At 41.6% G+C, this 26,008-nt stretch overlaps 1 protein-coding gene across 1 annotated transcript in view; it reads left to right on the top strand.

Annotated features, from left to right (window-relative positions):
* Positions 1-26,008, top strand: part of ETFA (electron transfer flavoprotein subunit alpha) — a 72,141-nt gene that overhangs the window by 24,923 nt on the left and 21,210 nt on the right. Inside the window, exons 2-9 of the mRNA XM_031956797.1 lie at positions 4,628-4,774; positions 6,953-7,034; positions 7,168-7,250; positions 12,460-12,559; positions 14,165-14,275; positions 15,003-15,104; positions 16,280-16,348; positions 18,713-18,795. Of these exons, the coding sequence (XP_031812657.1) occupies positions 4,628-4,774; positions 6,953-7,034; positions 7,168-7,250; positions 12,460-12,559; positions 14,165-14,275; positions 15,003-15,104; positions 16,280-16,348; positions 18,713-18,795 (777 nt within the window). The remainder of the gene's footprint in view (positions 1-4,627; positions 4,775-6,952; positions 7,035-7,167; positions 7,251-12,459; positions 12,560-14,164; positions 14,276-15,002; positions 15,105-16,279; positions 16,349-18,712; positions 18,796-26,008) is intronic.

The following is a 26,008-nucleotide window of genomic DNA, read 5'->3' as shown; positions in this document are numbered from 1 at the left end:
GGTAATCTGATTCTTAATTCCATAATTTATTTGTGGTGGGATCTTGGATATATCACATAATCTTCTTAGGCCTAAATTTCCCTGTTAATTGGAAGTTTGCAGTTAGAATTGCTATTTCTAAGTTGAGCCCTGGAAATTGTAAAAAACAGAAAGACATTTATTAAGCACCTAATAAATACAAGGCACTTTACTACATGTTGGTCATAATACAGCAACTGAAAAATGCAGAGATATGATGAGAGTAGACCTTTATCATTTTGGGGAAATGAGGGGAAGCCTTCAATCAGGACTTTTTATAAATGTAGTACAATAGGTTGAGAAAGAAGACAACTGGAAATAAAGATTTTTCCAATTGGTCAGGGTTGAGTTTTTCCAGAGGGTTCGGATATTCAGCAATGGTCTGATCAAAACAAACAAGTAAACAAACCAAAAAACCCCAACCCAAGTAGCTCAGGTTACCTTATAATCAAACTGATCATTAAATAGACCTCAGCTGATACTTTGGATCCTTTGATTAGATTTAATTCCTTTTATACTATTTTCATGGTATACATTTACATGATATACATATACATACTTAAAGATTTTAAGTATGGGGATGTAGTTTGCTTGTTATTTTTAAGTTGAGGGTAAATGTTCAATTACAAGTGTTCTTTTTATATAACTATGGTTGACATATCAAAATACACCTCAGATTCTGTTCCCTACCCACATTTGTTTTCTTGGCAGAGGAGAGATGGACACATGCTTTCTATTGATTTTTGGTTTTATTGTAGTTTGACTGAAACTGATTCCTGAGCCTTGGAAAAAAAAACAATTTGGAAATTGTTGGCAAGTAAAATGATAAGAGTTATTTAGCACTTGACAGTAGACAGTGAGCTTTTCTTACAACAATTTATGAGGGGGGTGGTGGGTGTATTAGTTTCTCCATTTTAGAGGTGAGAAATCATGATTTTGTTATGAGTTTAAAGACTTAAGTTGCTAAGACTCCAGGCTTGTTTTTTACCGAGGGCTTCAGGTTCTTATAGTTCTGCCCTCTTCACTATTCTATACCTCTTGAATTAATGTCTATCTATCACGTGACTGGCCATTGATATATCTATGCCCCCAATATAAATTTAGGATTTTTCCTGAAAGATCTCAATCCTGGCCCCCCTTAGTCTTTGAAGTATGAATTCAGGTATGGGGGAGGAGGGACTAGACCCATCTGGGACTTATCCTTGGTATCACCTGAAGAATTTGATGGCTCTTTGGAAGGGAAAGAGTTCCCCAGATCAATAGGAAGAAAAATGATAGGAACTCCTAAGCAACTTATAGAATGGAGAATGTAGATGAGGCCAGGTAATAGAAATGCATTTTAATGTACCAGAGAGTTAGGATCCCTGGAACCTAAATTTGACAATGCACTTATTGTATATTCTGACTCTCATTGTTAGCTTATTTCTCTCCATGCTTTTGGACAGAGCAAGGAGTGGCTCTTCTCTAAACTTCATTCTCCTGGTAACTGTCCAGTAATCTGCTGGGAAAAGGTGCTTAGTGAATGTTTTATGAATGAAGGGGAGTTTTACAATGTTTTATTCTAACTGAGATTTTAGTAGCAATAAATATTGTAATAATAATTTATTACCAAAAATAATTTTAGTAGTAATAATGATTTTTACAAGATTAGGCAAATGTTAGATTCTGGTTTTCTATTATTTTCTGCCTTAGAAAATGTGGAAGATTGAAAAACTTTTGCTTCTTCCATTCTGTTCTCCCCTCCCCCATTCAAGTTGTTCCTAAAATTTTTAGATCTTTGATTCGGGAATCTCTTCTGATTTTATACTTCACTTAATGTCAGTACTTAGTAGCTCTTTGGAGAGTTCTCTTCAGTGTTTCACTGACCATAAATGGGAGTCTTACATGATGTTTATGATAGGAAGAGACACCAACAAGGAATACTTATTGGAAAACCATTAGATAGTCAAAATTTGAGGGATTGAAGTATATACTTTTTTTTACAGTCACTATTTTTTTTTGCATTGAACACCCCCTTAAACAATATTCAAGTGTCTTTGTAAATTCTAAAAGTTGCAAAATCTTCAGGAGTAAGACCCATTTTATCCAATGACAGGATGTTAAATTATGGCAAAAATGAGCCTGTTGCCACCAAATCATGGATTTATCCTTCATGTGGTGACTAAAATCTCATAACATTTATGGTAAATTATGCATGAAACATAATCAAAAGTATAGTATTTGATCTATCAGTAATAAATAGTTTGTTACTGACATTTCAGATGAACTGATCTTTTAATCATAAATCATACCCTGGGGGCTTAAATGCATAAATTGAATCCCAAGTGCTTTGGAAGATTCCATGCTTTTCTGATCAAGATCAATAATGCCATGTAATTTTATTCATGATCCTAGTATGGTGCCTTACCCAAATCTTCAGAATGGTAGATTGGGATTTGTGGTTAATTTTAATGCCCTTTCCCCCAAAAAATCTCTTATTTTGTATTGTATCAGTTATTTCTTACTTGCTGGCAAATATATTTTCCCTGCTACTTAAACTTAAAACCTCTGAGCCCATCACTGCTTAGTCATTCTGTTATACCATTTCAATCACTATTTACTTTCTGGAAAACCATATGTGATCATGATGGCCATATGAGCAGAGGATAATGCACCACAAGGTGCAGGAATGTCTTTTTCACTCAGCATCAGTTGGTGCCTCCAGGGCTTCACTTAAAATCTGTGCTAGTCTTGTTCCAGACCATGTTTCCTGACAAGAACTGCATTGACACAAATTAATGTCTGAAAAGATAGTTGGAGAATGAATTTTTTAAAAAATGTTTCAGTAGTTCCTGAAAGTTTGGTACTTTGGTGGTTAATTTCAGTGATGTGAGGACTTCTTCAGCAAGTGCATATCACAAGCCCTCCATGTCTTTTCCTTATTTGCAATTCTTAGACATGTTTTCTTTTTTGGGGGTGGGGCGGCGGAGGGCTGAGGTAATTGGGGTTAAGTGACTTGCCCAGGGTCACACAGTTACTAAATGTTAAGTGTCTGAGATCAAGTTTGAACTTGGGTCCTCCTGACTTCAGGGCTGGTAATCTACCCACTGTGCAACCTAGCTTCCCCCCTCCCCCCCCCCCCCCCATATAACTCTTCTGCTTAAGATCTTCTCTTGTCTTTTTATATATCGGGGTAGGAGAGTGCCTATGCACTAGTGGGCCTGTGCTGTCTCATTCTCACTAAGTGATCTGCTCTTTTTTAGTAGTGTAGCTCTTTGATTATTTTTCCACTGCTATCTGTGTGTGCTGTTCATAATTGTTACCATGAATTTCCACAAAAATTTCAAAAGATAATCCCTACCTTAATGGTAGAGAAGACATTAGGAGTTACCACTTCCTCTGCCTGCTTTCTTCTTTTTTTATCAGTAACTACAGAAATTCTTCCTTGACTAAGACTGTTTGGAATATTTACAAGCTGAACACAGGGCATTGTCAGCAACTTCCTTCTCAGTTTCGGGAATTTGCATGTTGGAAACATAGTGGTTATGACAAAATTGCTGTCCTGCATATTGGAACAGACTCGTAGTCAGCACTTTGGAGAGAGATGAACAAGATCAGTCGGGACCTCAGTTGGCATTGATTTTATTGGCTGTGATTAATTTCATGAAACATCAACCCCGAACCAGTCCCTTGGGTTCTCTGAATAGACTGCCACCATGGGTGCCAGTCTTGAGGCCATTCTCTCTTTGGCTGGTGTGTTCCCTCACTATAGAATTCAGTGGTAAGGCTTGTCCAGTGTCCAGCATTCCCACAGTTAGGAAGAAATGAATGGAACAGCAGTTATATAGTAATGTGTGAAAATTTGAAAGTGATGACATATGAAAATTTTAATGATAGGATGATAATAAAGGAAAAAATGAGGGATTAAACAGCCTGCTTGTCCTAGGATTCCAGGTTCTTAGGATTTAGAAGTAGAAGTTTCCTTAAAGCCTCCTCTTTTTACAACTAAAAGTAGGTACAGGAAAGTGTGACTTGCCCAAGGTCATGCTGCTTGGAAGGATTTGAGGTTGGCCATAGCTAAGAAGGGATCCCAGACTTCACCAGACTGAATGTTTAGGCATCCAAGGCACCAAAAAGGGGAGGATCCCCTGCCTTGGACTGTTAGTGCTTAGGCTGGTTAGCACAGTGCTGTTGGTCTGCAGAAGTGATACTGCATCAGTGCTCGTGGAGCTGCAGGCTGGCCTAGAGTCACAGCTTTACTGTTTGAACACCACTGGGTACGAGTGCACACACGTATGCACACATGCACACATGCATGCACATGGCACACACGTGCTCAGCGTGTACACTGCATACGTGCCTGCTTACACACCCACCCACGAACACGTCTCTCTCCTCATACATACATACACTTTACATCATCCTACCCACATTCTATACGGATATATACACCTTAACACACATGTGCACACAGTCTGTGCACCCAAACCTACCTGTACTGTACATGTACACCTAACTGTATACTTAGACATTTTTGTGTTTTGCACATTGGGAAAAGTTTTTAGTGTTTAGTGGGATGGGGGTCGCTAAAGCACCCTAACCTTGTTTTTTAATTTTTCTCTTATTTTAGGCCTCAATGCTACGATTTCAGAGTACTCTAGTAATAGCCGAACATGCGAATGATACACTTGCACCCATTACGCTAAATGCTATTACTGCAGCCACGCGAGTTGGTGGGGAAGTGTCCTGTTTAGTAGCTGGAACCAAATGTGACAAGGTGAGAAACTTAAAGTCAGCCAGAGCAAGTGGCTTCTGTATTCAGAGGCAGCATACGTCCTGGGGAAGAAAAGCCAGCAAGAACGATCTTTATGAAATAGCCAGTGCCAAAGCTTTTCCTGATGCCAGTATAAATGAGGAAGAGACCAGGAGATGCTCTCATTGAGTATTTCTTCTTCTGAAAGGAGCATATAATGAATTTGTTGTAGTCATTACTGTTTGTCTGGTGTTCCAGGTCAAGAATTAGAATAATAGTTGACTCCTTAACAAAGCAGTCCTTTAGGATTGGTGAATAACTGTTTGGTGATTTTTTTGGATTCCTCAGAATGGTCTCTTTGTACAGAGAATTGTGTTTGTTTTAATCGGTATAAATAGAAGGATTAATTTGAATTAATTTGAATACTGCTTCTGTTGAAACTATCAAAGCATAATCACCTTCAGTTTAATTCATTTAAATGTGCTATAATGACTCTTCTGGAAGGCTTGCCCACTGGAGTCTTACTTAATTGGCCTTCCAGGTCTGTGTCAGAGTATGAAGTGACAACATCATTCCCTGCTGGCTGCCACCACGCTGGTGATTTGTACTTGGTGAGTTGGACTATGACTCCACTCTCTAGACAGAGCAGAATGAGCACAGAACATAAGAGGTCATGTTATTCTTTGAAAGGTTTAAAAATGGGAGAGGAGACCAAGTATGGCCCAACATCACACTGAACTGACTCTATGTGTCCTCCAACATTTCTAATCATGTTTTGGTGGAATTATATTCCCTTCCTGAGAATGCACTGCTCCCTGATTTATATACATTTTTAAAACTTAGACACTAGATTTATGATGTTTAGAAGCAGTGACAGTGAAAAGGACACAGGTTGGGGAGCAACTTAAATCCTGCTACTTACTACATCTGTGACTATGGCTCACTAGGTCTCAGTTTCCTCAGTGATAAAATGAGAGATTAGACACATTGACCTTTCTTTTCCTAAAACTGATTTTATGAATTTCTAGATTTTAAAGTATGGAAGGAACCTGAATGAGTATGAAACCCTTATTTAAAGGCTAAGAAAACCACTGCATGTGTGTGTGTGTGTGTGTGTGTGTACGTTTGTTTGCTGTGGGAACTTAATAAATGCTATTTGAACTGAAGTTTAGTCTCCTTTTACATGAAGAAGCACTTTGTAAAGGTTTCTTGAATTGATGTCTTGCCCTGGATTTCACATCAAATGGCTAGAATCTGTGCAGAGACTTGAACCCAGTGTTGAGTTCTTTCAGCGATACTCTGCTGACTTGATTCTTATAGATATAATTAATATTAGCAGGGATAGATCACATAATGAGCCACATTTTCCCCCTTGTCAGCTTGGGGAGATAGAATTACTGGCTCTATTTGGCAGCTGTTTTGTCTTCTAATTATTTAAACCTAGGTAGGAGCATAGACTTACAGTTGGGAGGGCTCTCAGGAGATCATCAATCCAAGCCCCTCATTTCACAGATTAGGGAAATCAGGTGTTAAGAGGGTAAGTGACTTACCAAGGTCCTACAGATGATTTATGGTGGCAAAGCTGGACCTTAGGCCTATGTCTTTCAGCTATAAATGCTGTTTTCTTTCCAAAATATCAAACATATAAGAGTTAAGTCCTAAATATTGCTTTTTGTAAGACCCAATAGTAAAGCACACAATTTACTATCACCAATTTAGAGAGCCATTTATTATCTGGCATACTAATAAATATTGTTCTTTGCCAAAGTAGGACTCTTTCTGAGGTTAATCTTAAATAATTCTCTAAAACTGAATGTGGACTGATATTAACTGATACAAAGAAATCATTTTTATTTGAAGCATTCATTCTTCTAATACTGTTTCCCCTTTATGAAAAGCTCAGCATTTACACAGACTAGTCTTACAACCATATTGTGAGGTAGGATATGCTAGTCGTAGTAGGTGAGGAAAATGAGGCTTCAAGAAGGAGCCTGACTTTCCCACACTATATGATCATAAGATGGAAGCCCTTGTTCTGTATACCACAAGGTACTGTCTTAAGCAGAGAGATTTCTCAAAGATGTCCCTCAAGGTTTCCCTTTCTATATAGATATTTGTAGTAGTGCCCCTATTGACATAGTTGATGACTCTGACTTTATGATGGATTATTAAAGCAAAGGGGGAACTTTTTTTAAATCACAGATAGCCCAAGATCTCTGCAAAGTGGCTGGTGTATCCAAGGTTCTAGTGGCTCAGAATGACGTGTTCAAAGGACTCCTTCCAGGTAAGGTTTCCCTGTGGAACCGAAAAACCTGTTACAAGCTACCTTTTAATGGGAAACAAAGAATCTAAATCAGAGGGTAATATGTGAATGAATATGAGTGTTCTGAAGTTTGTCATGTATGTTTAATTCACAGAGGAACTGACATCACTGATTTTGGCAACTCAGAAGCAGTTCAATTATACACACATCTGTGCTGGAGCATCTGCTTTTGGAAAGGTGAGGGGAAGATGGGAGATGGAGGTTTGTACTGACTATATGGAAGGTTTAAACCCCATTATGTGTATTTGATTCAGCCAGACACATAAACCAAGCTTTGTTTTATGTATCCAATCTCAATCGTCAAACATCTTGTTACTGTCATGCTAAAGAATTGCTTTCTTCAGCTGTTGTCACTGTCTATTCAAAGTCCCTTTGCAGACTTTGAAAAAATCTGCTATAAAAAGCTATTTCTAGACTGAAACTTGGAAATTATTTTCTTTTCTAAAAACTGTGAAAGGTGATCTGATTTGAATTTAGGCTGACCAGAAGGTTTAGACTATTTGCAATGGGATAGGAAGCCTTCCACCTCTAAGTTTCATTGATTGAAGGCAGTGGCCATTTTGTGGATATATGTACTTTCCACTTATAACATACTTGACAGTTTCCAAAATGGTTTCATGTGTGTTACTTTTTTTTTTCTTTTTTTTTTAACCTACACAACAATCTTGGCAAGTAGGTATTGCAAGTATTGTTATTCCCACTTCACAGCTGAAATTTTACACTTGAATGGGTTAAATGTCTCTCCAAGTGACCACAGAACTGCCAAATGATACAGTAGGGATCCCTGTTCCTCTAATTCCCAAGGTTACAGCTTCATGCTGTCATCTGAGACTAGTGTTTCATCTACTAGTGGCTTTCTTGTGGGTGGTTTAGTAGAGATAAAAATGGAGAACTTAGCTTTCATTACTAGTTTCTCTTCTTTAAAGGCCTTTTGGTGAATAAGCTCACAGCAGAGTGTGAATTACATTTCCAGTCAATAAGTATTAAGGATCTCCTACAAGTGTTGGGCAAAGTGTTGGGTTAAAAAGGAAGGCCAGAGGCAGACCCTGCCCTCCAGGAACTCATGGACTAATGGAGGAGAGGGTATGGAAACAACTGTGTCTGAACAGGATTTGACATAGACGGTTCAAATTGAAGAGAATCATTAGAGGGAATCGTTTAGTCATCATTTTGAGCTCTTTCCTATTTCGTTGTAGTTTAAATTTTCAAATTAATTCAGTCAGTTTATGGGTAAAAGACAACATAATCCACTTTAAACAGTATAGCACAGAGGCAGCTAATGAAAGCTATGGAAGAAAAACAAATTGCTGTGAATTTATAAATTCCTGCATAATTTTGCTCATTGGTTTCTTTTGATTCCTTATAAAGAGACTGTTTTTAGAAATCGTTAGCCAGGATGATTGAGAAACGTCCTGTATTGTAGTGGGCAACGCACAGGATTGGAGATTAGGAAACCTGGGGTTGATTCCCAGCTCTTGAACCTCATCTTCCTCTCTAAAATGAGATTATATTACTTGCATTAACAACTTCACAGAAAAGCACTTTCTAAATCTTGTAAGAACTAAATAATCATGAGTCGTAATATTTTGAAAGTCATTGTGGTGTCATAGAAAGAGTTTGGAAGTGGAATCCAGTAGAGCCCTGTGTTCAAATTTCTGTCTGACATATACTGTTGTCTTGGGCAAATCAGCCTCGCTTTCAGCCTTAGTTTCCCCATATGTAAGAAGGATGTTTGAGATTTGTACTCCCTGCTTCATAGGAAGATGTGTTTATGAGTTATGATTTGTTTATTTATTCATCCAACATTTATTTTGAGCACCCACTCTAGTTTTTTTTTTCCCCCCGAGGCAATTGGGCTTAAGTGACTTGCCCAGGGTCACACAGCTAGGAAGTATTAAGTGTCTAAGGCCAGATTTGAACTCAGGTTCTCCTGACTTCAGGGCTGGTGCTCTTTCTACTGAACTATTTAGCTGCCCCTTGATCACCTGCTCTGTAAAATAGACAATATGCTAGGGCCTAGCTAAGAAAGATATAGTCCCTGACCCCAAGGAGCGTATGATCTATTAACAGAAGTGAAATAGAAACATATTGAGTCTTTGAAAAGGCTTTTTTTAAAACTTATTTTTAATATCCATGTCTTTAATCTGTTGGGTAAAACCAAAACAGTCTGGCCAAGTTTAAGTTACAAATTAATACATTTGTTTAAAAAAATTTGGGAGGGGGTAAAGTAAATGAACATTGTGGCAAAAATGGGCCATCTTGGCAGAAAGTGGAACTCATTAACAAAGCACGTCACAAGTAGAGTCCCACTTGATTCTTCACTCATGACTGAGCCACACCAGAAAAGGACAGTTGCTAGTGCTATTTGCTTATCTCTGGGCTGAGGTTAGTTTGTCCAAGGGCAAAGGTCTTGTCCCAGAATCAGCTGACATAAGTCATCTTTGTCCCAGCTACAAAATAAGCCTGAGGGTGGAGAATCTTATCTGCTCCTCCTTTCCAGTGAAGATAAAAATCAATTGTCACAGTGGAGTTATTGTAGAAAATCTAACAATTCTAGGAGCCTGAACATGTAGACTAGAAGTGATCCTGAAGGGAGTTAATTTTCTCTGAGGTTGAAGAAGGCAGGAAGTTAGAGAGAAAATTTAAAGATGCAGCATTTACCACTCCCCCCCAAATAAAAACAAAGTAAAAAATGTTTTAAAGTAGAATTCAGGATCTAATCAAATTAATCAGAATAGGAACTAGGATGAAATTATTGAAATAATTTTTTAAATCATAATTTCTTCCATGTCTCTTTCTCTTTTTCTCTTTTCCTCTCTCTCTTTTCCCCCTCCCCTCCTTCTCTCTCTCTCTCTCTATCTCTCTGTCTCTCTTGCTCTCTCCCCCCCAACTCCTCTCAACAAAATCCCTGCCCTCAGTCTTTCAGACTCCAGGAGGGTTTCCTTGACAAATTAATGTGTCTGTCAGGAAAAACCAAGGCCAAAAGTAAAATATCTGGAGAGCTGTAGGGACAGGCATAATGAGGACTGTAAGGATGACTCCCACTGAAGTCCCACTAAACTGGCTTCACAGAACAGTTCTTTCTCAAGGAGAATGGTGATTCTCCATAGAGAGGGAAAGGAAGTGTCCCCTAGAGCTGAGAAGACCCGGTAGCAGCAATATCTTCCTGCTTCTCCTGCAAAACCGACACAGAAGAAACAAGGGGGTTTTGAGCTGTCTGATGGTGTGCTTTCCCTTTCCCCCACCCTTCTGGCTTCCCTTTTTTTTAGCCTTGGGGACCCTCCCCTTCCTCAGGGCTGCATCTTTAACTGTTTCTGGCAGAGCTCTCCTGCCCAGTTTTAGTAGCATTCCAGGCTGGCTTTGGCCATCTATTTTCAAAGCTTCATGTGAGAGACACCCCCCTCCCAGCCCCTGCAATACATAAAAGTGGCTCAGTGTGAGACCCCCTCCCTTCTGTGGCACATACAAGTGACTCAGTGTGGATTGACTGGCCCCATCAAGAAGACTCTGGACTCTGGCGTGCTGGGCTTTTGCTCTAAGGCACTCACTGGGAGGACACCGTGGGCCATCCCTCCCCAGTCCTGAGCTCGGGGCTGAAAGCAGCTGCAGAGATTGCCCTGCCCCTTCAGCTTCTCTTCCGTCTGGTCCCTGGGGTACCCAGGGAGCTAGGGTCCAGGGCAGAATTCACATTTGTGTCCTTTTTTCCTGTGTTACTCATAGATAAGCATTACTTGGGAGGGCAGAGTGTTCTTTCTGAACAGATGTATCTGTGTGTATCACACTGGCTTCCCCTTCCTCCCCTCAATAAAGCCAGTCTTAAGAGCTTCAGGCCCTCGGGCTACTTGGACTGATCTGAACCTGCCCAGAAATTCCCTTTGCTTGAAGATCTGCAGGAGGAGGAGGCCCCAGCCTAGGGAGGCAGCTCCTTCTGCTTTTGGATCCTCTACTTGTTGGACAGGGGTCCGTCTGTGAAGCCTCAGCGGCCCCTTGTCAGCTTTTGCCCATGGCTCCTGCTTCGGGAAACAACAAGAACAAGTTGGCCCCTCATGTGTGGGATGGGCCTGCTTCTCCCTGCTACATATCCTGATTTCCCTTCCCCTCTCTCCTTATGGCCCGAGTGTCCTCCTGCAGCTCAGCGGTGTCCTTTCTGCATGTTCAGTGCTCCTCAGGACAGGGAGAGAAGGAGGGGAGAGGCAGACCCAGCTCCCCCATGGCAGTTGGGGTGGCTTCCTCTTTGGTTGCCATCGGTACTCCCGGCTGGTGCCCAAAAAGGGCCTGTTTGGTAGCTCTTGGCATGTCAGGCTAAGAAAAGAGTTGGGAGAGAGGAAGGAGACCAAGGGGAGAGGAGGGAGTAGGCAGTGGTAGGAGTGCAGCTTGGCAGGAGTAGGGAAGCTGGGAGAACCAGCCCTCCCTGGGCAGGGTGTGCCTGTATGAGCGACAGATTATATAATAGAAAAGCGTTTCATCCATGTGAGAGTGATGCAGAGTTCTTAGCAGTCAGAGGGCAAGGCTGGTTCTGAGGGAGCCGGGGCCTGTTAATCCTAAGGTGGAGGCCCAGACCCACCAGAAGCAGGAATGGTCGTTATTGGTGGGAATTAGCCAACCTCACAAAAACTTTGTGCTTTTGTCTGTTGAGTCTCATTTTAGTTTTACAACAACTCTGTGAGGGAGGCAGAACAGGCAGGATTAACTTTGTCTTACAGATAAGGAAACTGAGGCCCACCGAGTGGAAGGGCCTTCCGCGAGGCCGTAAAGTCATCTGGTGACACAGCCTAACTTATAGGTGATTGTCTTTCAAGTGTTCTCATACCACAGACTAACTGAAATTCACATCTGGATCTTCACCATGTACTACTTTTTACCTCTGTGTAATTCTTTAATTTATTAAGCCAGAAATATTTAAGAACTTTAAAGAATAATCTTGAGGCAGCTCTTTGTATCATCATCCGGTAGCAAAAGAGTTTTTAATTAATTTTAATTAATGGACCATCAAACAATTTAATGTTCATATGTATCCCAGAGTACCTTTCACTATTTGAGAATTTAACCAGCTCTGAAAGTTGTTTTTTAAACCTTTCTTCTCTTAGTTTAGTAATCCATAATGGTACATTTGGCAAACAAGGCATTTTGGTGCATTTCTGAACTACTAAAACAATATATGTCATAATTCAGTATATTGAAATAAGGGGTTTACTTACTGTAAGAACCATAAAATTCATAATGTTATTACAGTAATGACCAACACTCGTTTAACTACAGAAGTCCCTTGACTCAGGTTGCTCTAAGGATCTCAGATGTCAACAAGCACATGTAACCAAAATATGGTAAAAACTCAAAACTGTGAATTTTTAAAAAAATTGTTTTGTGAATTTTTTTTTATCTTTAGAACCTTTTGCCCAGAGTAGCAGCCAAACTTGATGTTGCCCCAATTTCTGACATCATTCAAATCAAATCACCAGATATATTTGTGAGAACTATTTATGCAGGTAAGCATTAAGGAAAAGGTATGTGATCAACATTCCAATTCTTTTAAATTTCAAAGGCAGAAATTAACCTGAAAAATTATATAAAAAACCAAATGCAGGGATGTTTTCAAGTGGACCACTGTACAGGTTTCTTTGGGGAACTATATGCTTTCTGCATCTGCAAAAGGTAAAATACAAACTGAGGTATTTGAAAGACACAGCCTGTTTCTGGCATGGAGAGGAATTCAGGTTCTTGATGACTCTTTTCAAGCAGCAAAAGCTTGGAGGATGGAGCCAGTGGTAATTTCTGTATGTCTGCCCTACAAGGAACAGCCACGGCAAAGGCTCAGTAGTTTCCCTGTGGAAAAGGCCCGTGACCTGCATACAGAGGGAGTCAGGCCCTGCCTTTCCTGTTCTTTCCTGGAAGTGTGTAGGGATTGCGTTGTTACAGAGAAACTCAGAACTCTAGCAGAGTTCTCTGATTCAAAAACATGACTTAAATTTTTTTTAAAAAATGTTTTTTTTCTGAACTCTTTAACATTTGAATACTGCCCGAGTTGGGGTTTCTTTTCTGTACTACTTCTGTGTGTGTCTCCCCCCCCATCTCTCATCTTACCAGAGAGCTTCATATTGAATGGATCATTCCACCTTTCCCCACTCTGAAATCCTTCTCCCACTGCCCAGCTCTCAGGTGACTTGGACCACGAACCTTTCCATGCCTGAGCCTCAGTCTGTCATTCTGTCACTGAGATCATACCTCCCTGGCTATTTAGCTCAGTTGCATCGTGTAGAGCTGTGGAGAGCCAAGGGCCCTGACCATAGGGTGGAAAAGCAGACGACCTTCCTCCTCCCTTCCCTGTTGTCCTAGCCTCTGGAAGCAGGAGGAGGGGAGGGAACCTGCGCTTTGCCTGATTTTTATTTATTCTGCTGCTGTTGCCCAAAAGCTTTGTCCCAAGGCTGTGACCTTCAGTGACCTTCACCTGGACCACCTCCCATTCTGATGGGACAGAAGTAGATATAGGATTTGGAGATGCCATTTGAGCCAGTACAGTCTCGTCTCTTTGTCCATCCATGGTTTTCTGGCTCCCATTTTCATTAAGAAATTCATTTCAGTATCTCCTGTGTCAATTGATCCATCCCTCAATATATTCTGGTCTCTTGTGGTACAGGAAGAGCATTGGACTCTTTGTTCTTTCTGATTAAAGTTATGTGTTTCTTTACAAATGGTCATTTCTCAAAACTTAGACCTTTCATCTTCAGGAATGCTCAAGGGAAACAGTAGTTAGAGGTTAATTCCTTCTTAATGTCATATAGCTAATCCATAGGAATCCCCTCAAGTACTTTAACAAGGGGGCATCTGGGCACTTAGGTGTCACCTTGTTTTAGCACAAAAATAGTAATGTAGTCATTGTAAATTTGTTGCAGTTTGTGATCAAGTTATAGGTTACATGATTTCTGTTTAGAAATTCAACTCTGTAATCCTTTTGGCAAAAAGCCCATCCTGAGTATTTTCCCGTTTTGTTCTTGAGACATAATTTCTGAGTCTTACCAGTAGTATTTTGACACCCCTTTGTACCATTACATTTAAGAGTGTTAATTTGTGGATGTGAATTCTTCTTGTTGTAGGGAATGCCATATGTACTGTGAAGTGTGAGGAGAAAGTCAAAGTGTTTTCTGTTCGAGGGACCTCATTTGAAGCGGCATCCACAAGTGGGGGGAGTGCCGGCACAGAGAACGGTGGGTATTGGGTTTTCATTTGATGGGCTTCAGCAGGACAGACACATGAGAGATTGCATTGGGATCAGAGGTGGCCTCCCATTCGATTGTTACAGGCACTTCCTTCACTCCTTGCAAGGCTTATCCAAGTGGCCTTTTTGAGATAAATGTTACACGTATGAATAATAAGCATTACTTATCTACTGCCCAAGATAGTTTTGGCCTGGGGAAGATGGGATGAGATCCAAGTTTGAGTGGGTAGAGGGAGGTGGGGAAAGAAGTGCCCTGAAGGCTAGTCTTTCGTATGAATACTAGGTTGCCTTTCTCTCTCCATTTATTAATCATTTCCATCACACTAGGACATTCATTATAATAGAACAATGTGACCTGAAACTCAACAAAAATCTCATTGAGGACCCATTAATCTTTAGCTGTGTCAGAATATGGCATGTGTACTTTCTCTTGTTAAAGTCACTTAGGCGCATCCCTCTTAAGATCACCCTGAGCAGTGTCGTTTAGCAGGATGATTGCCAACACATTGTAACCTGACCTACTACAAATGAACATTGGGAAACCGAGATAGGGCGTCATTCACTCTTAAAATGTTTCGGTAGAAGTAGTCTTGCTTTTCTGTCATTGAGGATCCCACTAAGGATTTAGGGTGATCTATGTGAAGATTGGTAGAGATGTTCATGCACGTACAAGGATACCCAGCTCAATAAAGTGTTGTTTGTGTTGATGTGAGCAGCTCCCAGTGCCTCTCCAGTGGGGCTGTCAGAATGGCTTGACCAGAAACTATCAAAAAGTGATCGGCCAGAGCTGACGAGTGCAAAAGTGGTGGTGTCTGGTGGTAAGTAGGAGGTTGTTATTTGTTATCAGTATTAAAAGCAATCCACCGTACTATGAATTTATTCAGTGGTTCTTTTCAAGAAGTACTGAGGTAAGTGGGTGATAGACGGCAGCCTGTTTTACTGATGAAGAAACTGAGGCATAATTGAGTACAATAAATTATTAACTCAATTTGTGCCATTGCCAGTCTTCATGAGTGGCAGCAGGGGGAGCATAGTACAAATTCCACTTCTGTAGCTTTATTTACCACTTGATGTATTTGTCTTATTAACAGATTTTCATTGGTTAGCTGTGGAAGAAGGTTGGGTTTTATTTCAAAGACAGCAGTGGTCCTTTTGTTTATTTATGTCAAAGTCCTCATGTGGTCACTTTATCTAACTCTGTGCTCCTACACATGGCCATGCCATCTAAGATAGGGAGCATCTGTCTTCTTTTGAAATTATCTCCAGTCTCTATTCATTAAGCCCTTCAAGTATTTCTTCCCTCTTGGGTCTTTCTTTATAGAAACTCTTTTTTGTTTCATGTTAACTATATTTCTTCCTTCCTCCCTCCCTCCCTCCCTCCCTCCCTCCCTCCCTTCCTTCCTTCCTTCCTTCCTTCCTTCCTTCCTTCCTTCACGACTAGCCAGTGATGGCCTTCATATATGTAAAGGCATTTGTCAGACTCCCTGTAACATTGCCTTAGTCTAGAAAAAAGATCCCACTTCTTGATCTGTCACTATATTTTTCACATCTTGAGTCATTTTGCTGCCTATCTCTAGTTTTTCCTTATCCTTTTATAAATGTTACTTAGCCAAACTGCCCATGTTGTTCTGATGAGGACCTTGGCAGGCAGGTCACACTTGCTTTGTGATAGCCTGCTATCATGTTTAAGAAAACTGTATCCCTGTGACTGGGGGTAGCTGTGTTCTGCTACATTGGTGCCCATTCAACCCAGAAATGTGAGTGTCCATCAGGAAAAAAACAAAGCTAAGCCATCCTGAGGAGGTTAGTCTTCAGTAGCAGCTGATTAGGAACATTGGGAAAGGTGGAATTCAGGGTTCTGGAGTGTTGTGCACAGGTTTTTTTTTTTTACCAAATTGTAAACTTGATAGGAATAATATCTCAGCAGCTTTATTGAGAAACATTTAAGACAGACCTGTATATTGGCTTATACTCTATTTTGTTCTTTTACAAGGACGTGGTTTGAAGAGTGGGGAGAACTTTAAGCTATTATACGACTTGGCGGATCAGCTCCATGCTGCAGGTAAAAGGACTTTTGTGGGGCTGGAGAAACATTTCCTTTGGAGGGATTATTTCTTTTCTCTGAATTTAGACTGACAAGTACTAACATATTCATGGTAAAAGTCACCCTGGCATTGGTGTTACGCATTCAGAGAATCATTCATTAGAATCGGCCTAGGGACTCTGTTCCCACAGCCTCATTTTACAGAGAAGTAGAGATCCGGTCACTTTACCCAGATCATGGTGGTAGTGAGTCGTCGCCATAGCTTCTTTTTCAGAGCCTGGTTCTATCTTGTAGTCTGGGCAGGTCACTTCAGCTCTCTCTCCCTGACTTTGCTCCAGTGTCAATTAGTGGGTTAGATTAGATGATTCAGTCAATGATCCTGTGCCTATGAGACTCAGTGTTTGTCAAGTGCTTTGTAACCATAAAGTGTGAGACCAATGACAGTTGCCCTTGTATTTATTGTTCTGGCTGTAGAGTTGTTTTGCTTTTCTGTGGTTTTCAGCTCTTCTCTCTGAAGTCATCATCCATTTGTTTCCCTCTTGAATAGCGCAGTATTGAGTGGGGAGGAAAGAGCTTCCTCTTCTGCATCCTTGATGTGAGGATTTTATACTAACAAAGTACTTTTCTTAGTTTCTTTAATTTTGGTGAAACTTCACTGATTATTTCAAGCTCTAGAATCAATTGCTTTTCTCTTGCTAGGGATCTGATTTAAGTCTCTCATGTAATAGATTTGTTTTTAAGAAGATAGGGAGAGAGCTGCTCTTAAAAGTATATTAGAAATCTGGGGTGGGGGGAATCCTATAAAATAAAAATCAGGTGTTTTTACTGGTTCACTTTTTTATGTCGAGTAACATCTTTTATCAAAGGTGGTAGTTAATTTAAAAAAAACAATGTTTTATTATTTGGATATTGGATCACTGGGTCTGCCCTAGCCAGCAAAATCCATCTCTGCCTTTTCATTCTGTCTGTTTTTTTGTCCGTATTCCCTAAATTAATCCTTCACAGATCATCTCTCCAGGCTCCTAAAGACCTTCTTCTAAGACTTCTGATATTTTGTGGATAGTAGTATGAGCTGCCCTCCCTTACTCGTGCCACGGGATCTCCCCACCGCTTCTCTGGTTAGGCATCCCTTTTTTGTCTTCCTGACTTCTCCCTGCATTGTGGACCACGTTCAGGAGCCTGCTTACACTCACTGTGGGGCTCTTCCCTGGGTACCACAATCCATAGCGCTTTACAGGGAGATTATTAAGGTTTTGTGTTGAGGAGTAAGTGGGAAGCACGGAAAGACCTGCACAAGTCCCCAGGTTCCCTCTGGTCCGCTCTTCTCTTCAGTTTGAGGTCCAGCTATGCGTTGTTGTTTGTTGTTCAGTTTTGCCTCACACCTTCAACACGAGTTCTTTTCCCATCCTAAATACTATTAGTCTGTTCACTGTAGTGCTGCTCCCACATGTACCCACATGATATAAAGATGTGAACCAGAGAGGGTGGCTGGGCCTCTTTTTGGAAGAGGCCTTGTGCTGTCCCTGGGCTTCATAGAATCGGAATGATATCATTTGTTAGCAGCTTATTAATCCTTCTTAATTTTTATTTTTAACTAAAACAACACAAATTCTATCTTTTCCCTCCACTTTCCTAAGCAGAAGAGCAATAAAAATAGGTTTGTGAAGAGGTTGGAATTCAAAGTTGATTGCTATTTCTGTACGCTTTCCGTTCAGTTTATTAAACATTTATTGAGGGCTGACTCAGCACAGCTCGGAGCTGTAGGACATAGACTAAGAAGGGCCAGTCCTTGCCTTCAAAGAGCTTGTTGTCCGTGGGGGAGAGGGAGGCACTGACCCAAATAGGGACAGGACAGAGGGTGCGAAGTGCCCTGGAGGCCTTGGCCCACTGAGAAGGGAGCCAGCTCCGGGCGGCATCCATCCACGAGGGCGGGCTGGGCATCCAGGGGCTCTGTCTGGGCTGGGCCTGCCACTATTGGTGGGGTTAGTGTGTCCTGTGGGTGAGGCTTGTACAAGGACAGAGGCCTGGGGTGGAGGGAGGGAGTGGCTGGGGCGTTTTCAGAGGGCGCACCCAGGGGGGAGTAGGTGATGAGGCTAAAAGTGCTGTGGGGGGGACCAGGGACCGGTCTCAGCAGGGGGTGTCTACCTGTTAGTGGTGGAGCCAGCAGAGACTTGTAAGCCTAATTTCTGTCTCCAATGTGAGGCTGCTGAGCAGAGGAGCCTCCTGGGAGTCTGTTCCTTACACACGTTAGTGTATCAGCGGCCTGGAGTTCTCGCCAAAGTTAGTCTCTAAAGGTACGCTTCCAAGCACGGGTCGGTCCTTCGGCCTTCACTGACGTGAGTGTGAAGAACGTGAAAAAAAGCATCTTTTCTCCTTCCACAGTCGGTGCTTCCCGGGCTGCTGTTGACGCCGGCTTTGTATCCAATGACCTGCAAGTTGGACAGACGGGGAAAATTGTGGCCCCAGTGAGTATCGCAATAAAATACATTGTGCAGCTTTGCAAAGAATGGGGTTGGGCACAAGCTGAAGAACGCCCTGTCTCCTGACTGTATTCAGAGGTCGGGGTGGTATCTTGGCCCAGTCATCTGGGCAGGGCAGGCTCTCCTGCTGCTGCTCCAGGCTGGCCTGAGCGGGTAGGACCCAGAATGGCCACTGACCAGCTGCAGGATGCAGGGCAGGGTGCTGGCGTCCTTCCTGGCGTTGGTGGGAGGAGCGTGCCGGTGTGCCAGGGCTGCTGCTGGAGGATGGCTGCTCTGAGGGACACTTACCTGTGGTACTGGCAGAATCTCTTTTCTTCCAGCTCTATATGTTCGGGAGCCAGGGAGGCAGCAGGGTTAGGGAGGGCGAGGCTTCCTGCCTCTAGATTAAGGAGACTTGGATTCCCTTTTTAGAAGTGGGCATGTGACTTCACTAAGCCTAACGTTCCCCAAAGAGCAGTGAGAGGCTCCGTTATGCCCAAACACCGGGCCTGGAGTCAGGAAGAGTCATCTAACTCCAATCCAGCCTCAGACAGCTGTGTGACCCTGGGCCAGCCACGTCACCCCGTCTGCCTCAGTTTCCTCATCTGGAAAATAAGCTGAAGGAGATGGCAAAAAAACCCAAAAGGGGTCACAGAGAGCTGGGCACAACTGAAAAATACATGGAACAACCTTAACAACAAAGATTCCCATTTGTAGAATGAGAGGTTGGACTGAAGCTCTGGGGCAGGCCCTGCTGAGTCTGTGGTGGGGGCTGATGATTGTGCCGATCGTTGGGGAGGCTGGGCTGGCATGTGGGGCAGTGAGCGAATGACCCCAGGTTGTTGGTGCTCCCTCTGTGCCTAGGCCCTGGGCACCAAAAACAAGCAAGCGCTTCCATGTGATCCAACCCAAATGTAGAGTAGAGCTAGTCAGAACTGGGCACCCAGGCTGAGGAGGCCTGGCAGGGGTTGTCGGGGGAGAGCCCCAGGCTGTGGGGGAGAGGGAAGAGGGCTGTAAGGAGGTAGCTGGAATGGAGGAGAGAGAGTCTTTGTGGAGAGGCCCTGAGGCAGGCGCTCTGTGTCTGCCCTCGTGGAGCTGGGGGGTTGGCAAGGAGATCCCCTCTACCAACATGAACTGCTGCCCCTGTGCTAAAGCCGCTGGCCCCAGCCAGACCACGGCCTCCCTGGGTGCAGCCTTGGCGTTGCTGGAGGTCTGTGTTAGGTCAGCGAGCACTTGTGACATCTGGGAGGATCTGAGAACTTTGCAGAGGGGGAACCCCCGGGCTCAGCTTTACAAGGACTGAGTCAGAGAGGGAGCCGGAGGCTGGGAAGGCGGCTGGAGCCAGGCTGCGGAGCACGGACATTGGACAGGAGTCAAGGGCTGGTGGGGACAGGCTTCTGGCTGGAATGGTTTGGTGGGAGAAGAGGCCAAACCGTGGCGACCGTGGTCAGTAAACACTTATGGGGTCCTCCTACGGGCTGGGCCCAGGGCTGAGCTCTTGAGAGTAAGGAGACACCAGAGACAGTCCCCATCCGTGGGAGTGTAATTGTGGGGGGGAGGGAGGAAGCAACGAGCACATGAATACTGAATATCAGCCAGACGGAGCTGGCCTCCACCCTGTGAGTGCCAGAGCCGGGCAAAGCAGGCTGGAGACCGGACAGCCAGGAGTCTGAGAGGGTCTCACAGTCAGGAAAGGAGGCAGGTTAGGCCCATTTGCAGGGCCCCTTCCCCAGTGCGTGCATGTCAGGGGTCTTCCCGAGGCCACGTGCGGAGATCTCAGGCCTCACATCTATAACTTCCCAGTGACCGTAGCCCTGGCAGTGAAGGGTAACAATAGGCACGAGATGCGCTTGATTCATAGCAGGGCTTCGTGTCTGAGATCCTCTAGAGAGCGAGTGCAAAGGACTGTTGTTAGGGCAAGCTCAAGGCCCAGAGCGCTTGCTGCATCTCAGGAGCTGGGAAATATGGTGTCTTCTAGGAGCCTGACAACACACCAGTTCTTTACCCACTGAATAGGAAAGAATTAGGAGAGTGGAGGCCCTGAAATGAACAACTTTTGGGGAAGGCTTCCCACAGAGGGTGGGGTTTTAATTGGGAATTAAAGGAAGCTAGAGAGGTCAGTAGTCAGAGGGGAAGACGTGGGGAACAGCTAGAGAGAATGGCCAGAGCTCAGACATGGAGGATCTTGTGTCACTGCAGGGGAGTGTGTGTGGTGGGAAGGGAGGCGTGAGAAGCCTGGGAAGGTAGAGGGGGCAGGTTGGGATGTGCTTCTAACGGCAAATAATGGATTCTTTGGGCAGTAATTCTGTTGTTAGAAATATATACAGACAGCATTTGAAAAATGATTCTGTGATTCTGGAGGGGATGGAGCAGCGCGCACGCACACGTGTGTGTGTGTGTGTGTGTGTGTGTGTGTGTGTGTGTGTGTGTGGTGAGGTGGAAATTGCCCCAAACCAAATTGTGTTGGAAAACTGGTAATTATGAAAATAGCCTGAGGTGACCTTGTTTCCTCTGTAGAAATTGAATTCAAAAGACCATTAAGAGGACTGAGATGAAAAGGCATGTACATAAAAGTTGTGTGTTAAGTTGAAAACTGTTCATTTTTAGTTGCAGTTGAGTTATTTACTTTGGACAGAGAAAAGTGGGAGAAATTGTAGGTGATCTTTTTTCTTCATGTCTTATTAGAAGCAAATGTCCTAAATTCACATTGGTTCTGAATTCTCACAAACAGGCAACTATGGTTTTTGCCCCTGTACTTCATGACTTTGAAAGATGTGTGATCTTGTCTGTGTGGGTGCTCCTGTCACTCAGGCATTTCCCAGCTCCTCGTGTTTCCCCAGTTTTCATGACCAAAATAGCATCTGTTGGCCACTGTTCGGTTGATAAGCTCTCTGGACTTAGCAAGGTTGGCTTCAGGGCAATAGTCTTGGAGCTGGAAGGAACGATAGAGACCCTTCACCTGGGAGATGAGGAATGGGTCACAAGGCGACGCCTGTTGGTTTGGGCGATCACCAGGCCTGCATTTTCTTGATACTCCTTCAGCTTCACCTTTGAGATCCCATGGTCTCCTTCATGCCCAGGGAGACTTAAGGGAGGTTCTGAGTCATAGTTTTTCAAACTTAGAAAATATTTTAAATGCTCAAAGATTTTAATGTTTTAGTAAAAGACTAACTTTTCTTTTTTTATTTTTTAAATTTTTTTATTATAGCTTTTTATTTACAAGTTATATGCATGGGTAATTTTACAGCATTGACAATTGCCAAACCTTTTGTTCCAATTTTTCCCCTCCTTCCCCCCACCCTCTCCCCCAGATAGCAGGTTGACCAATACATGTTAAATATGTTAAAGTATAAACTAAATACAATATTAGTATACATGAAAAGACTAACTTCATTACAACCAACTTTATTTTCTTAGAGTAATGATTTATATTTAAGCAAATCAATTTCAAGAATGCATAAAAGATTCCAACAGTTTTTCAGTCCAGTCCCTCTTTGTTAGGAGTTCCTAACGTGATGTCTGTTAACTTGTTTTTTTTTTTATATATATATATTTTGGTAATTATATTTGAATATCATTGATATCTTTTATAATCCTATATATTTAACACCCCTTAAAAACTTTCCTGAGAAAACTCTCCACAGATTTCCCTAAAAACTGCCAGGCAAGTCCGTGACACACAGACATTTAAGAACTGCTCTGTATATTCATTGGGATTCTTTTCATTCTTCTTCACTTGAACTCTTAGGATAAGAGAGAATATGTGCTCCATTTTTCTGATTCTGCTTTTTTCACCTATATGATGTTGTGTAGTTCTTAACTGATTTACACCTGATTTCACCATATTGTCATTTTGCACCTTATTTTGTTGGGCAAAAATTAGTACTGTACATTTAGTTTGCTTCTAGTATTTTACAGTAGTCATTTAATCTTCCTATAAAATTCTTGTACAGATAATTTATTTTTATTTTTTTCAAATGCTTTCTATGTATATTTCTAACAATAGAATTACTGTCTAAAGGCATTATGGTGTTTATTTTTTTCTGTATAGTGCTAGATTATTCTTCAAAAAGTCTCCATATATCTGCAATTCTACAACCAGTAGGCGAGTGTGCTTATTTCTTTACAAATCTACCAACTTTGAGTTTTGTCCTTTTATTTTTTTCCCCAATTTTATGAGTCTGAGATGGTATCTCAAAATTGTTTTTTTTTTAACTTGATTTCTGATTATAAGTGAGTTGGAATTGCTTGAATAATTAAAATGCTAAAAACTTTGAAAACTTATATTTTAATAATTAATCCTCGAACCTAAGATCTGGAAGAGTCTTAGAGTTCATCCAATTCTAATCTCCCACAGTATCTCCATCAGATGGTTATTTAATCCTTGCTTGAAGGGTATCCAGTAACAATGAGCTTACTACTTTGTGAGTCTAATATGTTTAAGGACAGCTCTATTTTTTAGAAGTTATTTCTTTTTTTTAAAGTATTTTTTTAAAATAACTTTTTATTGACAGAACCCATGCCAGGGTAATTTTTTACAACATTATCCCTTGCACTCACTTCTGTTCCGATTGTTCCCCTCCTTCCCTCCACCCCCTCCCCCAGATGGCAAGCATAGAAGTTACTTCTTAAATTAAGCTAAAAATCAGCATCCCTCTAACTTGCACACATCTCTAGGGCTAGTCTCCTATTAAGGGAGATCCCTTCAGAGATTCAAAGTTATCTCCTTACATGCTTCCTACTCCCAACATCTTTTCTTCTCTTGGAAACTAATCCCTCTTCCATTTTCTCTCTCTTCAGATCCATACGTGCCTCTTTTTTTTAGTTTTCTTTTGGAAATTCAGGTGACCTAGTTAGGATCATATAGCCAGTTAGAAGAATTTAGATTTGAGCTCGAGGCACCCACCCACCTCTAAATCCCTAGCTTCTTCCCCTCTCCCAGAGCTGGCTGCCAGTGACCAGAGCATGGGACCTCTGCAGGAAAGAGTTTCAGGGGAACTGGTGACTTTCATTGATCTGCACACTTGGCTTTTGTTTCTTCATCTATTGCAGTGCTCCTTTCTGGCTCTGAATTTATGGTCTGGTGATCATAAATAAGGCCCTGGGGTGCATGCCGCCTTGTATTAAGATTTCCGGTTCATTTTATTACTCATATACTGTTGACACTGGTCAGTTGGCTATTGAGGCCATGAGTCTCATTTCTAAACTGCTTTGCAGGTATTAGAAGGCACAGCCTTCATTATTCTCTTGTGTTATCTGAATCTTTTTTTTCCTCTTTCAGTTTTCAGTTTAAAGCCACTTGATTAGGCCATCTGATTTTCTATCAAAACATATTCCTTCCTTTTTCATAAATTACACTGTACTTCTTCTAGTGAGGAGCCCATTCTTACAGTATTGTTGTTTTTAATTTTTTTGTTTCATTGACATGCTTTGTTTTCACATTAGAAAAACTTCCAGGTTACTTTCACTCCTTGAGATGGTTCTTGAAACAAAGTAAAACAGTTAAGCAAAACTATTGATACAGCAGCCTCATCTGAAAAAACATACAACATTCTTTTTTATTAAAAAAAAAGAATGGAGATCTTTCTTCTTCCTCTCCTACTTCCTATGCCATTGGAAAAAAAGAAAGAAAAACAAATTTCCTTGTAATAAATATGTATAATCAAGCAAAATGAATTCCTTCTTTGGCTAAAAGCAAAAAAAAAAAATTTGTCTCATTTTACACCCTAAATCTATTACGTCTCTATAAGGAAATGGATATAACATGTTTCATCCTCTGGAATCAAGAATGACCATTTCCTTGGTTATAGTTCTTACAACTTTCATAGTTATTTGACTTTATGGTATTTTTCTTAATGTATACTTTTTTTCTTCTGACTATTCATTTCATTCTTTATCAATTCATTTTTTAGATACAATTTTATTTTATTTTCAGTATAAGTTTATCCTTTCCTCTCTTCTACCCATTAAGAAGGCAAAAAAAGCAGATCATGCTTAGTGAATTAGAGCAATTTAAGATGTACCAAATTGTAGAAGGCCTTGAATGCCAGGCCATCAGATCAGTAATGGGGAACTATGAAATATTTTTGAGCATCTCTGTCTCTGTCTGTCTGTGTTTGTCTCTTTTTTAAAGAAATATTTGGATAAATCTCATTGGGTGACAAAGTGGACTTGTTCTTCAACAACCTAACCCTATTTTTTAAAATAACTTTTTATTTTTCAAAATACATGCAAAGATAGTTTTCAACATTCACTCTTTTTTTTAAATTTAATAGCCTTTTATTTACAGGATATATGCATGGGTAACTTTACAGCATTAACAATTGCCAAACCTCTTGTTCCAATGTTCCAATTTTTCACCTCTTACCCCCCCACCCCCTCCCCTAGATGGCAGGATGACCAGTAGATGTTAAATATATTAAAATATAAATTAGATACACAATAAGTATACATGACCAAAACTCAACATTCACTCTTGCAAAACCTTGAATTCCAATTTTTTTCCCCTTCCTTTACCCAGAGATCAAGTAATCGATATATGTTAAATGTGGGCAGTTCTTCTATACATATTTCCATAATTATGCTGCACAAAAAAATCATATCAAAAAGGAAAAAAACGAGAAAGAAAAACAAGCAAACAATGACGAAAAATGTGAAAACATTATGTTGTGATCCACCTACTCAGTGCCCACAATCCTTTGCCTGGATGCAGAAGGCTCTCTCCATCACAAGACCAATGGAACTGACCTGAATCACTTAATTCCAGCTCAATTTCTACAGTATTGAGCGCTTTTCTCACAATAAACCTGTGAAATATACAGTGAATATATTACTCCCATTTTCCAGATGAGGAAAATGTTGCTCTGAAAGGAAGGATGACTTGTTTAGGGTCCTCCAGATTTTAATTGGTGAAGGGGGGAGGGTCTCCCAGCACTTCTTTCATGTTGCCTCTAGGATGGTGGAAATGGAAGAGGGAAGAAAGGGGTAGACAGAAACAGCATTCTGTAGCCAGTGTCCACAGGAATGGTGATGAGGGAGACAGACTCTTGTAGGCCACGAGGAGAAAGGGATGCAGGAAGGAGGATGCTCAGGTTTCGGACAAGAAAGTTAATCACAGCATTAATGATGAGAAGGAGGGGAAAGTTTAGGGTATGGATAAAAAGATCAGGTGAGTTGGAGACATCTAGATCTTTGTTGGTTTGGTGTTCATAGATTCTCC

This window comes from Sarcophilus harrisii, chromosome 2 (genome assembly GCF_902635505.1).
Source record: "Sarcophilus harrisii chromosome 2, mSarHar1.11, whole genome shotgun sequence".
Taxonomy (NCBI): Eukaryota; Metazoa; Chordata; class Mammalia; order Dasyuromorphia; family Dasyuridae; genus Sarcophilus; species Sarcophilus harrisii.
The sequence above is the reverse complement of the archived record's forward strand: the minus strand, read 5'-3'. Positions and strand labels throughout refer to the sequence as shown.